General features: G+C 38.4%; 1 protein-coding gene and 1 long non-coding RNA gene across 3 annotated transcripts in view; both read right to left on the reverse strand.

Moving 5' to 3' along the window:
* Positions 1-14,620, reverse strand: part of LOC111340028 (uncharacterized) — a 31,220-nt gene that overhangs the window by 4,131 nt on the left and 12,469 nt on the right. Inside the window, exons 10-20 of the mRNA XM_088729503.1 lie at positions 14,395-14,556; positions 14,203-14,280; positions 13,839-13,991; positions 13,453-13,638; positions 12,404-12,526; positions 11,765-11,896; positions 4,737-4,874; positions 3,604-3,726; positions 3,275-3,391; positions 2,961-3,092; positions 2,544-2,669 (exon numbers count right to left, since the gene is read on the reverse strand). Of these exons, the coding sequence (XP_088585629.1) occupies positions 2,544-2,669; positions 2,961-3,092; positions 3,275-3,391; positions 3,604-3,726; positions 4,737-4,874; positions 11,765-11,896; positions 12,404-12,526; positions 13,453-13,638; positions 13,839-13,991; positions 14,203-14,280; positions 14,395-14,556 (1,470 nt within the window). The remainder of the gene's footprint in view (positions 1-2,543; positions 2,670-2,960; positions 3,093-3,274; positions 3,392-3,603; positions 3,727-4,736; positions 4,875-11,764; positions 11,897-12,403; positions 12,527-13,452; positions 13,639-13,838; positions 13,992-14,202; positions 14,281-14,394; positions 14,557-14,620) is intronic.
* LOC148725063 (uncharacterized) lies at positions 6,171-8,854 on the reverse strand. Of its 2 annotated transcripts, XR_015990383.1 has the most exons (4): positions 8,768-8,854; positions 7,974-8,524; positions 7,455-7,800; positions 6,171-7,074 (listed from the first exon to the last, which is right to left on the reverse strand). It is a non-coding gene; the product is annotated as an uncharacterized LOC148725063 (long non-coding RNA). The 2 variants fall into 2 exon arrangements; XR_015990382.1 differs by lacking the exon at positions 8,768-8,854 and having other exon boundaries at positions 6,631-7,074; positions 7,727-7,800; positions 7,974-8,341.

Raw genomic sequence — 14,620 nt, forward strand, 5'->3', positions numbered from 1 at the left:
ATGGAGAAAAAGAAGAATGTGACAGATTTACCCTTTCTGCCGCGGGTTTTTCCTTCACCGACTTTGTCCATTTCTAAACGATCAACAGAGCGAGATAAAAAACGTGACTGCTACGCGATACTTTTCGCGGGAAAATCTAGATCCATTGTCATTGACGCTAGGTCTCGTCTTCTCATTGGGTTGCGGTTTCAGGAGGCGAGATAATCTCCTGGTGTGGCGCTGATTGTTTACAAACCTTTAGGAGCTAAAATCTCGCATTTGATTTTGAGAGGAATAAATCCACTTTGAGCGAATTTATAGGATATATAGATTTGACCGATTTTCGTGAAATTTCGCCAAAACATTCCTGGAATGATGACAAACAAAATTGTGTCAGGAAATTTTGATTTTTAAAATATTTGTTTTCCAATTTTGTAACACGCTTCGCACATTTTCGCTATTCTAACTTTTGATGGGAATACCTAGACAACCAATCAGAATATCGGAAAAGCCTGACACACTTTTGTTGATTGATGCCTTGTAAATGAGACTGCAGCCATTTTTCTCGTGCCGCGGGTCCGATATTTTCGGGTCCGCAAATGATCCCAGGACCGCAAATGATCCCCAAAACCGGCCGCAAATGATCCCGACTAAAAAATTAGGAATGGCATGGATGCTGAAATAGTGTGGATAGGGAATTGGTGTGAAGAGTGATTATCATGGCTCACAACTAGCATCTTTTCCACACTTCGTGCTGAATTTTTTTTATTAACTCTAACAACTGACAACTTAAACTGCTGATTTGAATTGCAGGCCAGAAGTTTTGTTTTCTTTGCAACCAGAATCCCTTTAACAGATTTTCTTTTATGACGCAATATACGCCTCGTATCTCTGCTCAGCTAAACATTGTTATTTTGGTGTTACAGTATCTTCAAATCAAATCTAATCAGTCCACTAACGTCATACGACTGATAACAACGGCAGTAACAATAACAAGAACTTAATGTTTTAGATAATAAGATTCCGTCCAACATAGGCAGCGCTGCTTGCTTTTTGGTTGCCATGTGTGTCCTCAGCTAAAGTTCCTAACTAAAACTCCTCCAGAAGGCAACTGTTGCAAAAACCGCTGTCGTCTGAATAAACCTGTAACGCTCCACCTTCAACGCTCTGAAAGACACCGTGTGAGTAACAATCGAACTGCCTTTCACATCTGGGGCAAGTTTCTTTAGTTATTTTCCCCTTGCCGTACTTCTTGCCAGAACAACTGCTAGTTGGGAATTCTGCGATGTTGTTGGTTCCAGGCTATGGTAACGAAGCTCAGCTTCATGGCCCAGCAAGGCTATATCCCCACTCTGGGTACAATTTTTAACGAGGATGCTGAACAAAAGACTTTTATTTCAACAGGTAATCGGTGAAATCAACTGCGGAAATTCAAGTTTTTTTTACAGCTATCATACTATGTGTGCATTTTAATTCTCCGTTGTCCTTGTGATTTTTACATGCTCGATTTCACTGAAATCACACGTGCACCGGAAGCATTGATCATATGCAACAGAAATGAAACTCGATTAGGCATGTTCTCCAACCTTCTACACAATAAACAGAAGATTCGCAGTCCATGATCACAACAAATGTCTTTAGAAAATTATTTTACTACACTAAAGGTCTTGAAATCGACAAAATCTTTGGCCCTTAAAACGGTGTGTATTACTCGACAGAAACTCAAGCAATTTCACAGATTTTCCGCTAAAATGGAAAAAAAAATCAGCTACGGAATATTTCTTATAAAATAATAAAACGTGTTTTCATATCAATCCATGCCATTCCTTATTTTTTAGTTGGGATCATTTGCGGTTCGGTGTGGGGATCATTTGCGGTACGGGATACGGGATCATTTGCGGTCCGGGATCATTTGCGGTCAAAGATCATTTGCGGTCAAGGATAATTTGCGGTCAAGGATCATTTGCGGTCCGGGATTATTTGCGGTCCGGGATCATTTGCGGTCCGGGATCATTTGCGGTCCAATCTGGGGATCATTTGCGGTCCAATCTGGGGATCATTTGCGCTCCAATTTGGGGATCATTTGAGGTCCGGGATCATTTGCGGACCCGTACCTATACCCGATAAATTCAATAGGTGGTTTGCACGTTACGTCATTGCCGCCATGTTGGTGGACGTAAACAATAGATATCTCATTAGCTTCTTTTGTTCGTCCACCAGCACTTGCTCCTTTCACCATTGTTACCTGTGTCTCTAGAGATTGGTTGCAAACCACCTATAGAAGGACCCTCGGTTGTTTCACACCTTACCGGCTCCTGACACTTCCTAAATGAAATAAATTTCCTAAACTATATTTTTATCGTAAACTGCAGTTATTAAGCTTTGATTTGATGTCTAGTTTGTTAGGGTTTTCTTCAAACTAGCGCGCGTACGAATTTTTTCCCGAAGGACACCGCGAGGGTAGGAAGTAACCTTAAAATTCTACAATCACATGGTTTATTACAAGTAAATGTGGATGTAGAGCAAAACGTGCTTATTATGAAGAAAGAAATAATGTTTCTTACCCGCACATGTCCTTGTTTTTGTATCGAAAGTAAATCCATCCGGGCATTTACATTTGTATGACCCTACAGTGTTCTCACAAGTTGCTGAATCACCACATATCTCCCGTTTCTCGCATTCATCGATTTCTATAATAACACATGTCAAAAGACATTGTTAAGAAACGTATTGTCTCACGTATTCATTGAGGGATGACTGGATTGAGTACGACCCTTATCATTAGCCTTCGACCTCGAGCCGTTTTCGAGACGTCGAGCACAGTGTACTACAAAACTAACCTCCTCCCGGCTGGTGAACAGTACATACATCTTACAAATCTCATTTTTACGATAAAAGATTTTCCCGGTTGGTGAAAAGGGTTTTATCCCATATAGAAGCTAGCTCGGTTATATTAGCAGGTTATATCAACTAAAATTCACCGGAACAGTTTTTCCCATCGCCATTTCTACTCTCGAAGCCAACTTCACAGTTGCAGCGGTAAGATCCCCAAGTATTTGAACAAACGGAATTTGAACCACAGATATCTTTGTTCAATTTGCATTCATTTATTTCTGTAGGATGAGAAAAGAAGACATAAAGTTATCACTGTACTTACGGACCAAACAGGCACTTTTCATGCGTCAATCTTCCAAAATTTTTATTAAGTACATGCTGCGTCTGAATCAATCAACAACGGTGCTTACTCTTTACACTTTTTTCTTTAAACAACGACAGTGAAGATAATGCTACTTACCAACGCACATCTTTCCATTGAAATAGTAGCCTCCTCTGCATTCACAAAGGTAATTGCCATTGAAATCTTTACAAATTGCATTCTCATTGCACTGGCCATTGGAGCAGGGAGGTAGTCCTGGTATAGTAAACAAATCTAGTCAATGGAGTTTTAGAAAGTTTCGCATAGGGAAATATAACGATTTTAGATCTACAAACATCAGCTTATAGGAGAACTTGAAAGTTGAATAGCCATGATGATCGCTCAAAGGGGTAAATAATTGTGTTCATTTTAACCTCATCAAAGGCCAGACAACATTTAAGCCGTTTGCTAATGATAGGCTTTCTTACTTGAGCAGGACTTGTAGCCATCTCCACCTAATCCACGGTAACACGTGCATTTGTAAGAACCAGGGGTGTTATAACACGAGGCGTCCACATGACATGAATCTTTTGTTGCGCATTCATCGATATCTAGAAAAGAAAAAAATATCGATAGGCTTACGGGGGATAACGGACTCAAAATGTTTATCACGAGAAAGTTCCTATATACGCAGAGATGGAAGTGATGTACCAATCCTCTTATCTGAATTGCCATAAAGTTATATTCTCTTTGCTGTTCTCTTTACATTCCATAAGGTGCTGACAAGGAAAATTTTCTACCTATGCAATTAAAAGCTTCTTAAGTTGGTGATAATTTTCCTTTGTTCTCGTTACTCTATGGTAATTCCTCACTATTGCCCTGCGCATCCTGTGCTGCGCATAAATATCACGTAATCAGGTAAATATGCACGCGCGCATTCCGAGAACATGGCATTTTTGCTTAGGTAGATAGATTAGATAAAAAATTGCGATGGTTTCTTGCTCATAAACGAGCATGGTGACCTATATTCATAATTGCAAACTTTTTGTGTACAAAGTATCCCCTTTAAATTATAGAAATTAAGCAAAATATCATCGATGGGAAAAAATAAACAGCAAAAAGCGTCCATGGAGCCCGTTACTCGATGATGGAAATTACAACCTTGAAAGCAACGACTCCAAGAACGTTGTGAGTCGATGTCGTTTTAAATTGGGTGATTCTCCCCAAATTATATATCTAATTTGTCCTATCAAGTTTTTTTTCAATTGTTGCTTTAAAAGCCCTTACTTCTAGCTACCGCATAATATACCGTGAACCGATGAAATAACGCGCGCGATCAATGCCAGTACAGGTATTAACAACTTAAACTTGACCCGTCATATCTCATAAACAAGCGCACCTACCGATCTTTTTTATTCCTTTTTTTCGAAACAGACATTGGTAGGGAACATTTCAGGAAAGTGTTAGAAAAACATTTTGAAAACTTTTTTTTTGAGGAATCACCTTGATGTTTGATTTAGAGGTGGCATTGTTAAGAGTTAAACAGTTGGTTACGTATCGTTTCTACTTTGCGAGAGATGGGGAGTGCTTACGAAAAAGAGCGATTTACAGATGAACTAACCTTTACATTGATATTTAAGGTCACTTATTTCAAGCTTATATCCCTCTCTGCAGGAGCACTTGTAAGAACCTGGTACATTGACACACGTAGTTGTATCTCCACACTTGTTCCAGAGCGGATTTTCACATTCGTTAATATCTGAAAGTGGTAAGTAGTGGATTATATGATACACCGATCATTGCTTTGCAAATTGAAGATAAAAAAAAATATAGGGTTAAGTGAGATTTAGGGCGAGGAGACGGGGCTAAGGATGGTAAACAAAAGATAGACCAGATGGAGAGACCACATGGGTGAGACGTTTCATGGACGCTTAGCTGTAAATCATATGCGCTTGTCATCGACGCCAGCGATTTCTCTGTGAGAAAGTCATTCTACACACTGCGTTTGGGAGAATTGACTGAAGCAAATTCATTAATCCTCTATCAGCCTTTAAACTCTACGATATATTAGAGATTCAGTTTTTCTCTTGTTCTACAGTAAAAAGTCCACATCGAAATTAAAATGCTAATGTAACTCATAGATTGTAAAGACCCGTGTGGCAAGAAAAAAACGTTTATTTTGGTTTCGCCTCCTTGACGTCTTTCGCTAATCACTAGTTAAAGAACTCCACGAAAATGCTTTCGAAGTTTAAGTTAGAAAAGCCATCGCATGTTCCGAGGCAGAAATGCGAACTGGCATAATTTTTCTTCCACCCATTACGGCGCATGACGCAGAAATTAGTCCACGAGAAAGAGAAATAAGCCAGTTGAAGACTGGAAATGCAACGACTCAGGCGACAATCTCAAGTGTATGAAGGCTTGGCTAGCTAATCAAATATGCATAGTATTACAAAATGCAATTTCGAATGGTTCATCGCGTAGAATTCCTGTTCCCGCGCGGTCAACCAAAAATTTCCCGCGCGGGAGTGGGCTAAGTAAAGTGACGTCATGCATTCCTTTTACCCGATTGGTTCGTCGGTGGTGGCTGTCTTCGCGCGAGAAGACAAGAAGGGTTTACTTAGGATTTCAGTTTCGAACGAGAGTTTAGCCTAAGTATATCAAGGACACCTGAAAAATTTCTCGAGATAATCGCAGCTTAAACTTTTATGCCAACTTGAATAAAGTGTCAATGGCGGATGTTCTGGATGTTGAGCCAAAAAAAAAAGAAAAGGAAAACGCTGAAGGGTGTCTTCAAGGCTGAGCGGTTGGTGGCGGTGAAGAACGCAAAGGTAAGGATAGCGAACGATTGCCATGACAAACCTTCATAAAGCTGGAAAAAAAAGCCGTCAAAATATCGACAAAAATTGACTATAAATGAATTTTTATTGTAGTATGAGAAGCCTGTTTATCTGATCAAGTGGCGAGGTTGGGGGTCCGAACACAACACGTGGGAGTCAGAATCCCACATTTTGGATCACGGTATTTCACGGTAAGTCCTGCTTTAGATGCCAAAAGTGTTAGACACGTTCCGTTTAGTTAACTCTGCTCGTATTTTTTAAATAAACAGCAAAATTTGAATGAAATTCTGCCGATTCCTGGTAGACCACCCGGCGCTACCGTTGATTATTTCATGCGCAAGCATTTAAAGAAAGTAAATGTTTTTATTCGGAGGAGATTTTCGCATGTACCAAACTTTCTTCCACCGGATTAGCTTCTCGCTGTGAAATGCATCCCATTTTTTGTCCTGCTATTTCAGAAATCCATCTCCCCCAGAGGACATGCTTCTGCTGAGAACCTCGAGAGACTGAAAAATACCATCGAGAGTGCACTTTGCAGCCCCCAAGGGTATGGGTTTTCAGTCGTTTTGGTCGTAAATAGGGTATTGACTTTGACCATTTTGGTCTGTAATAGGGTACGGTTTTTGCCCTTTGGTCTTGAAATAATTATGTTTTTTCAAAAAGCTTCTTTTTCATGTTATCGATAGGACCATCAAATATAGTCGTTCACAAATAATGTTTAGATCAACTGCCTTAAACAGGGTACTGAATATCAGGTAAGGTGATAAATAGGGTGGGGAAAATCACAGAGTTTGGTCATAAATAGGGTAAGGGTTTTGGGGAGTGGGGTGCACACCCCCGTCTAATTTTTCTGGGAGTTCTTCCCCCCAGGCCTCAGGTAGAGTTACCATCTTGCCATGCCATTATATCTGAAATGATGTCCACCCTTTTTTCTTTAAAGGAGGTTTGCCTAATTTAATTTGAAAAATAGCAACTAGTTCTATTTTTGCAATTTCTTGAGGTCACTCGGGGTGTAACTTTCACTGATCTGATGACAGCTGTTGTTTGCAATTGAAGTAGATGTCCAGGAATTTCAACATGAGGGCAGCAGTGATTCCTATGCAGAAAGAGCTTGCGATGCTTCTGCAATAAAAATTTTAACAGCATTCTTAGCCATTAGACTCTTTCCCTATTCCAAATAAGAGATTTCCCTCTTTTGGTAGCTTCTATGTTTATGGGCACATCCCTCATGCTCCAAAACCTCTATCCTTTTTTCTACCAGCAAAATCTAGCAACAACTATCCCATTGAGTACATTTTCTTTGAAAGTATTTTTACATGTTGTCATTTTTCTTCTGCAAAATGACAGCGAAAAAAAGAGGACAGATTGAAAAATATTGATCACCAGTGGATTAAAAGTGTGGCACTTATATTGTACATGTTAATGAAACTTGTAATCCTTGAATACAGGTATTTTTGCATGGTGTATGCAGTAGAGATATAGCTATACTATGATATGCATACCCTAGCCAGTAAATGACTTGACAGATCCCATTTCTTGCAGTAAACCAGGAAGGTGGCATAACATAATGTGTATGTAAGGTGTTATGGGATTTGCTTTGGCTTATTCAGGCCCTCCAATTTCAAACTGCAAAGCAGAAGAGCCCATTCTTTTACCTACAGTAAATATAATAAATATATGTAACTACATAGAAATAAATATTTCAGTGAGAATGTATAATTGCAGCTGACACTGAAAGTAGTCTGTTTGAATATATTGATGGCCATATTATTACCTAGCTTGGGAGATCCTGCCATCTTTCTCAGACGGACTCCAACTTCCAAATATGTCATAAAGTTCTTTGAAATCCTGTATATAATAAACCGATGCATGATATTTCAAAAAATAAATAAATAAATAAACAAATAACTTAATAAAAAAAGCAGGTAACAAGTTGAAATTCATACAAAAGTTAGAAGCAAATCAACTCAAAACAGTATAATTGTACTTAATTTCCACAATTTGGTCAGCTGTTCACAAACCTCAGGAGGTAGAAAGGAGGAGAATCTAGAGGGGAGGCTTGTTAACAGTTTCTTCTTTTCATTTCCCATAAGAGATGTCCAGTCTAAATTTCCTTGTTTGGCTGTCCAAATTCACAGGGATACACTACACACTCTAACAGCTTCAAGGAATGTTTTCAGATGTATTCCCCTCTGGTCTTTGCTTGATTTCTTGAAATCATCTTTCTAAGTAGCAACAAAATCTATTCTTTATGTTCATAATAAATGAACAAGAAATTAAAGCAGACTGCTGTTGTTCAAATTTGCTTTAATTTACACTGTAGACTTAACACTACAGGCAAATCTTTTTTATCTTTATTTCATTTTCCTCATCCCAGTCAATAACTTCATAGATAATACCCTTCTCTAGAATATCTGTAATCTGCAGAAATGTGTGGAGCTCATCAATCATGACCCTTTCAATCGGTATGTCAAAGAGAGGCTGTGCATGGCATCTGGGATCCTTATACCATCCAGGGTTTAAATTGCATTTCAATTTCAAGAAAAAAGTCAAAGGTTTGGTGAAGTCATTCCTTTAAGATATTAAAAATTAAATATTAATGAGTGTTGCAGTTGTTGAGGCCCATATGGTAATTGTGTGAATGGCTATATCCAGTGATTGAGAATTTATTGTGTAAGTAAGTATTTACTGATAAAATTGTAGTTAGTTTTTGTTGTTATGTATATCATCTTTTTAAGTAAATTATGTATTGTTACTGAAAAGCCCCACCAGGGAAGTGTCAATAAAGTTATTGTATTTGACTCACAGATGTTACCTTTCTTCATTACTACATGTACACCAAACACATGAATGTTTACATGTGGCAGCCTTCATACCCATACAGAGTAGAAGAAACTGGAGGAAAAAAAAAAGATGTATGGAACAGTAAATAATTAATTTTTACTGAGAATGCCTTAAATTGAACTTGAACAACTTACATTGCAATACTAATAACATTATTTTTATTTAAACAATTTTTTACCTTTTTTCTATGCTTGAATTAATGATGAAGTGATTGATAATTTATAATGAAAAGTGAACCATAATTATAATATCTGGCTTTTTAAGAGGGTACAGGTAAAAAAAGCATAAACCACATACATGTATGTGCTCCTCTCAAAAAAAGGTGGTTAGAAAATAGTTATGTCTGGATTTGTTAACCTTCTAGTCACCACAAAGATAGAGCTGGGTTTTCAGTTGCTTTCCATCAACTCTAGGACTTTTTCTTTTGAGAGGGAGTTAACTTCAATGATATTTTGGAGGCTGGTTCTTAAAGCATCATAGTCCTCCTTACACTTAATCACTGAGATTGTATGATTTCCTGGATAAATTAAAGGTAAACAAGGATTATTTTGTAAAAAATGGCATTCCCTTCATAAGAGATATATGCTGCCAAATTTGCACATAAATACATTACCTGAACTAGACACGACAGCTTGGCCATCATCCAACAGTGAGAATGAAAAAACAACAAGGCCACTGTTGTGGGTTAAAGCAGCCCCATCCCCATCGAGCTTGACCTTGTGAAAGAACATTAAACTAGTCTTTAAGTAACATCTTCCTCGGATTAACTGTGGAAATATCAAATGAATTTTTTAATGGAAATAAAATCAAAAGATATGGTAATATTGAAAGTACCTTGAAGACTTTATCCTCGGGAGCTTCAGTGTTATTGGCTTCAATCTATTTCGATCGGATTTTTCTTTTTCTGTATTTATCATGGGTTACGTAACCATTTCTTTGGGGTGTTGCATGGTATGTTGTTACAGTTGCTTCATTAGCGGTAGGCTACGTACAATATTCGAGGTGTTGTCTTTTATGTTCGCGTCTTACGACCGTCCCCACGCCCTCCAAATTAAATACCCAATGACTAGGGATTGTCAGTTTCTCTTAGAAGTAGTTCTGCATATACGAACATAGCTTAGATTGTCTTGTGAGGTGGTTTTTCTTGCTTTGTTATTATTATTTTTTTACATTTGCGAGTTTTCATTTCGTTGATGTACCATTCCTATCAATTTTTTTGATGAAGGCATAATAAAGAGGGTCGCCTACGGCTCGTGTTGACACACCCCAATTGTGTTTACTTATTGAATTATTATAACTGTTTTATATTAGTTTGAGCGGGGTAGCGAATTAGAATATAACTTTCTTTCTGTTGTGTCTGTGTTGCGTGGGTCTTTCCTCGCGAAGAAGCATGTAAACACGTGCATTCACTCAAGTTTTCCGCTAATTGCGCGTGCTTCGCGCGAGTACAGTCGGCATTGCCGATCTTTATTCAAATTACAATCGATCGTTAACTGTCGGCCGATCTCCGCCGATCAGGTCAGCATTTGGTCGGAAAAATAACGTGAAGTACTGGGAACAAGGCAGGAAATTTGAAAGAAAAACAAATATGGCGGCTGTAGTTGAAGAAATGTGGCTATCGAAACACGCTTTCTCGAGCTCTTTCTTTGCGAGGAAAAACCCACGCGGCACAGACACAACAGAAAGAAAGTTAAAAAAACCACAAGTTACTCTGGTTCCTGCTTTGAAAGGTTTTGATGGCTTTAAAGAGGGATAAAAGGCCTAAATATTTCGAGTGCTGCCCACAGCAGGATCGACTCTGTTTTAGTGAGGCTTGGCTAGTGAGATGTTCCAGGCGTGGATTCCATACGATTTCAGGCATGGAATGGCCGTTTTTAAGGGTTAAAAACCACAACAAGCGACAGATGTGAGAACCGTACGAGGGAAGAACCGTATTTTCGAGGTGATTGACATTTATTTTCAGGTGCTGCCCGTAAGAAAAGGGTCAGTGTCTCGATTTTATTCATGCCTTAACTTACCCACATCGATCGAATGCGCACACAGTCTTTATATTTTCGCCATATTTAAAGATTTTACAGTTGACTGAGTCGCCAGTGAGGCCTGTAAAGGTCCCGGATGTGACCGGAGATTCTACGCGACGCGGCAGAATCAATACTCATAAGACCTACACTTCTAGTGCAACCTATCGTCCTTAGCAATAAGAGGTACTTTTTAAGGTCAAAATCGGGTCATGTGATATATAATTTCCAAATTACCGGTCAAAATATTCAGTCTAAATGGGGTAAGGAAAACAAAAAAGCAACATTTTCCTTTCAGTATTTTTCAAAGGCTTTCAAGGATTCTTTTTGAACTCTGCCTTTTAAGAATGCGTAGGTTATATGCAAATCGGAAAAATAATAGGAAAGACGTCACGTGACTTGGGAATTTGTTAAATAACTAGCAGCATAAGTAACATTTTCAGGCTTAAAAGGCGGGAGAATCATTTATTACACAGAGAAAGTTCATTTTTTAGAGCTTTGGAAGGAGGGAATGATGTGGTGGTCAGTACTTTTAAATATTTGGTGGCTCCTAAAGGAACCGCTTTTTTTCTGCGTTCAGTAATCTGTTATTAATCTGTGTAAAGCAATCGAGCCTTGCTCTGCAGCGCTTTGTTCCTTTCTTGGTAAAATGAAACCCTAAGAAAATGTTTTTCTTTGACCTCAAAAGAGAGTAACTGTTAAAATGTCCTTGATTTACTTCCTAAGAGAGCATCGACAAACTAAAAAAAATGCAGGTTTGTAATATTTTTTCAGTGAATAAGAACTTCTTTATCACCAAACGATAGATTATATCCGTAATGGGCAACTGTTACTTCACCAAGAAATTTTCAGTTGTCCACTTTGATCCTATTGACTGTGAGTCACGTCTCCTATTTTCTTTACAAGGGCTAAGGCCTTAAGCAAAATGAGCGAATTAAAGATAAACTAACCTTTACATTCAAGGTCATTTTCGTCGAACTTGTGTCCCTGCTTACAGGTGCAGTTGTAAGAACCCACTGTATTAACACACACAGCTGTACCTCCACATCTGTTCCGGCTCGGATCTTCGCATTCGTTAGCATCTGAAAGTAGTTAGTAATGGATTGTATGATACGTCGATCATTGCTTTGTACATTGAAGATGAAAAAAAAAGATAAAGTTGAGGGAGGCTTGCGGCAGAATGAGGGGGAGCTGGGGTAGGTAAACAAAAGAGATAACGAGAGCAAGTGGGATGCGAAGTTTAATATTAGCTGTAAGTTATGTTTTAATATCAGCTGTAAATTATTGGGTTTGTCAGTCATCAACTCTCTGAGAAAGACATGCTGTACAATAGGTTTGAGCTGATGTGAGATGCCTTTATACACATTTTATGGTTTTCTTTTTTTTTAAGGGAACCTGAGGAAGCGTTCCTCTTTGACCTCAAAAGAGATTGGAGGTTAAAAAGGTGTGTACTTTCTTCCTTACATGGTATCAAACAAACTAAGAAATGTAGCTTTGTTACACCTTGACAGTGAAGAAGAATCACGATGTATTATATCCATGGGAGCTCTTACCTTTGTTACACCCAAAAGACTTATATCAGAAGTTACCTTCACATTTGTTAGATCCAATCATTCTGAATCCATCAGGGCACACACATGCAGGGGATTTCTTCCCATCCACACATTTCAAGTCGCTTGGACAAATATTAGGTTTTTTACATTCATCAATAGCTTGGAAAAAAATTAAAGATATTTTCAATGAATATCAAAATGAATACCTCAGAAAAAAAGGAATTCATTCTTAAAAGCGTGTGTGCTGAATTGGTAACTGGTGAAAGTTGTAACCTTTCGTAAGAGCTAATAAATTCGTGTGCTTAAAACCCAATTGCTACCTGATGCTGAATCTTTTTCGGTAATGATGATTATACCAGGCATACTAACCACCGTTATCTTTCGATTTGGCGCCCAGGGCGCTTCCTTACTTTAGTTACTTGAAGGGAGAGTGCTTATTCGATACAGGGCGTTTATTGGGGACAGGGCGCTTATTCTTTCATGAGAATAAGCAGATACAAGGCCTTGATGTTTATTTAAAAAAGGATCAAGAGAACTGGAAAATGGACTTGACGTCCCTGGATCTTTCCTAGTTACAAACAAAATCCAAGCAATTGCCACGGAATTTTACGACGAGATCGACATTTAAGACGTTTGAAGGACCTGTGCACTCACAGTACATAAGAGTTAAGAGACCTCAGTCTCTCAACTATTAAGGGGCACCTGTTTTGGTAATTAGGCTTAAATGAGCAATGAAACAAAGATGAACCACGGTTGATCTCAGTGAACTTGTACTGTGACAGCGCTATCATTGCGCTTATTTGATTAAAGACCCTTATTGGAGTCAGGGTGTTTACTCAGTAAGGGCCCTTATTTGAGAGGGGGCGCAAATTAGAAGGAGGGACCTAAATCTAATCTTTACGGTATCTAAATGACAGGGTTGGCCTTAGAGTCTCATTGGCCTTTGTCAAGTGTCCTTTTCAATAGTCATAGCCTTGCGCAGGTATGAAACTAATTTTTAGGTACTGTGCAATGACTCATATACTGAGATAAATTTAGTGGGCATTTCAATATGTATTTCAGAAGAAAGGATGCAATATTGTTACCTAGCAAGGGACCATTGTAGATTTCTACCTCTCGGAATCGAAGTTCCTGCCCTTCATTCTGAAGGGCAAGGGTAACAAACCGTGCTAGGATATTTTTTTGAAGAATTATAGTCTGAACAGGTTCTTTAGTTGGAGAATCCAGACTAGCTACTTTACGTCCTTTTCCGAAAGCATCTTCACCAGCATCTGTTAATGATAAAACATCAGTTAATATCCGCTTCAAACTGAAGAATTTCTCGGTAAAGTTAACATTCTTGCCGTAAAGCTAATGTATTTCACATGGAATCATTTCCGAAAAAAGACAATAGCGGGTCACATATATACCTATGATGCCAACTGAAGCTATCAAGATCATTCACATACAAGAGAAATCCGTGTTTACTCACCAATAAGAATTTTTAGACCTTTGAGGTGTTGCGGTTTGGAGCCTGAGACTGTCACAATACGCACCAGATGGATTTTGCATAATGCTATCAAATCAACCGACCACCATTTTATTTCCTTTGAGCTTGGTTTCCCTCCAGTGGAGAAGGGTTTGTCTGAAATGGGTAAGCAACAATGGCCATTCACAAAGTTGGACAAAAAGGTCTTTAAACTATAGCTTTGCAACAGTCAAAGGAAATTGGCCGAAAAGATGAACTGAAATGTCTTTCATGCCATATTAGTGTAGAATACACCTATCATAAGATCTATATAACTCTCTACGTATATTTTTTACCGTCTTTTTTTTTTTTATTTTGCTGCACCTACCAAGTTTTTGATCGCAGCCTATGTGTGATTCCTTTTCATTTGTCGAGGACTTTGTGGGACGCTTTCCTGCCAGGTTTACTAAAAGAAATGACATATCAAGAGTAAGCAATAAACTCATTAAACATCAAAGCTCTGTCTAGAGTTTTGTCTGAGAAGGTCGATGAACATTAAACTAAGAAACTACGTTCTTACTTATCTTCGTTTGGAAAACCTCCACTTCACAGATCTGTATATACTCTGAAACTTCGCCTGTCCACGTGATCCGCAATTCACTTCCAATAATAGGCTGACGGCATTCAAAGTAGTTTCCTCTTCTTGCTCCATATGCTCTGATTGTAAGACATTCCTTTTCATCTAACAAAATTAACAGATTTTATAAACATTTTAAGTTATAAGCCATTTTCAGCAAATTTGTCTG

This window comes from Stylophora pistillata, chromosome 8, assembly GCF_964205215.1.
Source record: "Stylophora pistillata chromosome 8, jaStyPist1.2, whole genome shotgun sequence".
In the NCBI taxonomy this organism is placed as follows: domain Eukaryota; kingdom Metazoa; phylum Cnidaria; class Anthozoa; order Scleractinia; family Pocilloporidae; genus Stylophora; species Stylophora pistillata.